At 47.6% G+C, this 756-nt stretch overlaps 1 protein-coding gene across 2 annotated transcripts in view; it reads left to right on the forward strand.

Annotated features, from left to right (window-relative positions):
• Window positions 1–144: 144 nt before the first annotated feature.
• LOC106511518 (transcription factor Sp3) overlaps window positions 145–756 on the forward strand; it is a gene marked incomplete at its 5' end in the record, with an annotated part of 8,189 nt that continues 7,577 nt past the window's right edge. Inside the window, 2 exon segments of one of the 2 annotated variants that reach the window (XM_014000269.1) lie at window positions 145–361; window positions 463–652. In XM_014000269.1, the coding sequence (XP_013855723.1) occupies window positions 145–361; window positions 463–652 (407 nt within the window). 2 annotated transcript variants of the gene reach the window in all.

Raw genomic sequence — 756 nt, forward strand, 5'->3', positions numbered from 1 at the left:
TTATGAAATTGGTCTTAAATTTAATTTCACTTGGCATTAAAAAGTCTTAAAATGTCTTAAATTTAACTTGTCGTAAGTTGTAGGAACCCTAAAACAGCTAAAGAAGCTGTAAACTGATTACCATAATGATGACCTCTCTTTCAGGTTCAAGGTGTCCAGTCGCTTCAGGGGCTCCAGTTGTCCCAGGGACAGGGGCAAGCCCAACAACTGACCCTTGCCCCGGTCCAGACCCTTCCCATGGGCCAGGCAGGCCAGGTGGGCCTACCCAACCTCCAGACGGTCACGGTTAACTCAGCAACACAAAGTGGAATACAGTACGCACAGGGAGATGAGACCCTGAGTCCAGCTGGTACAGCCATAGGTTTTACTCTTATTCTTTTTCATTCAGAGCTGAAATAACCTGGAAGTTATTCCTTTTATTAACAGACTTCTTTAATCCTGCCTGCTTTCATCCTGGTTCAGGTATTCGCATAAAGGAGGAGCCCGACTCAGAGGAGTGGCATCTGAGCAGAGACACTACGCTGAACACCAGCGACCTGAGCAACCTGCGGGTTCAGTTAGGAGATGATGACATGGAGACGCAGAGCGGGGAGGGCAAGAGGCTCCGCAGAGTGGCTTGCACCTGCCCCAACTGCAAAGAGTCAGGAGGAAGGTGGGGAAAAACAAACAAAAAAAACAAAACAGGTTCACAGCAGGACACCCAGCTGTTTGGACCATCTGTGTTGAACAGAAGAAATGATTTAAAGGGATCCATGA

This window comes from Austrofundulus limnaeus, unplaced genomic scaffold, assembly GCF_001266775.1.
Source record: "Austrofundulus limnaeus strain Quisiro unplaced genomic scaffold, Austrofundulus_limnaeus-1.0 Scaffold2883, whole genome shotgun sequence".
Taxonomy (NCBI): Eukaryota; Metazoa; Chordata; class Actinopteri; order Cyprinodontiformes; family Rivulidae; genus Austrofundulus; species Austrofundulus limnaeus.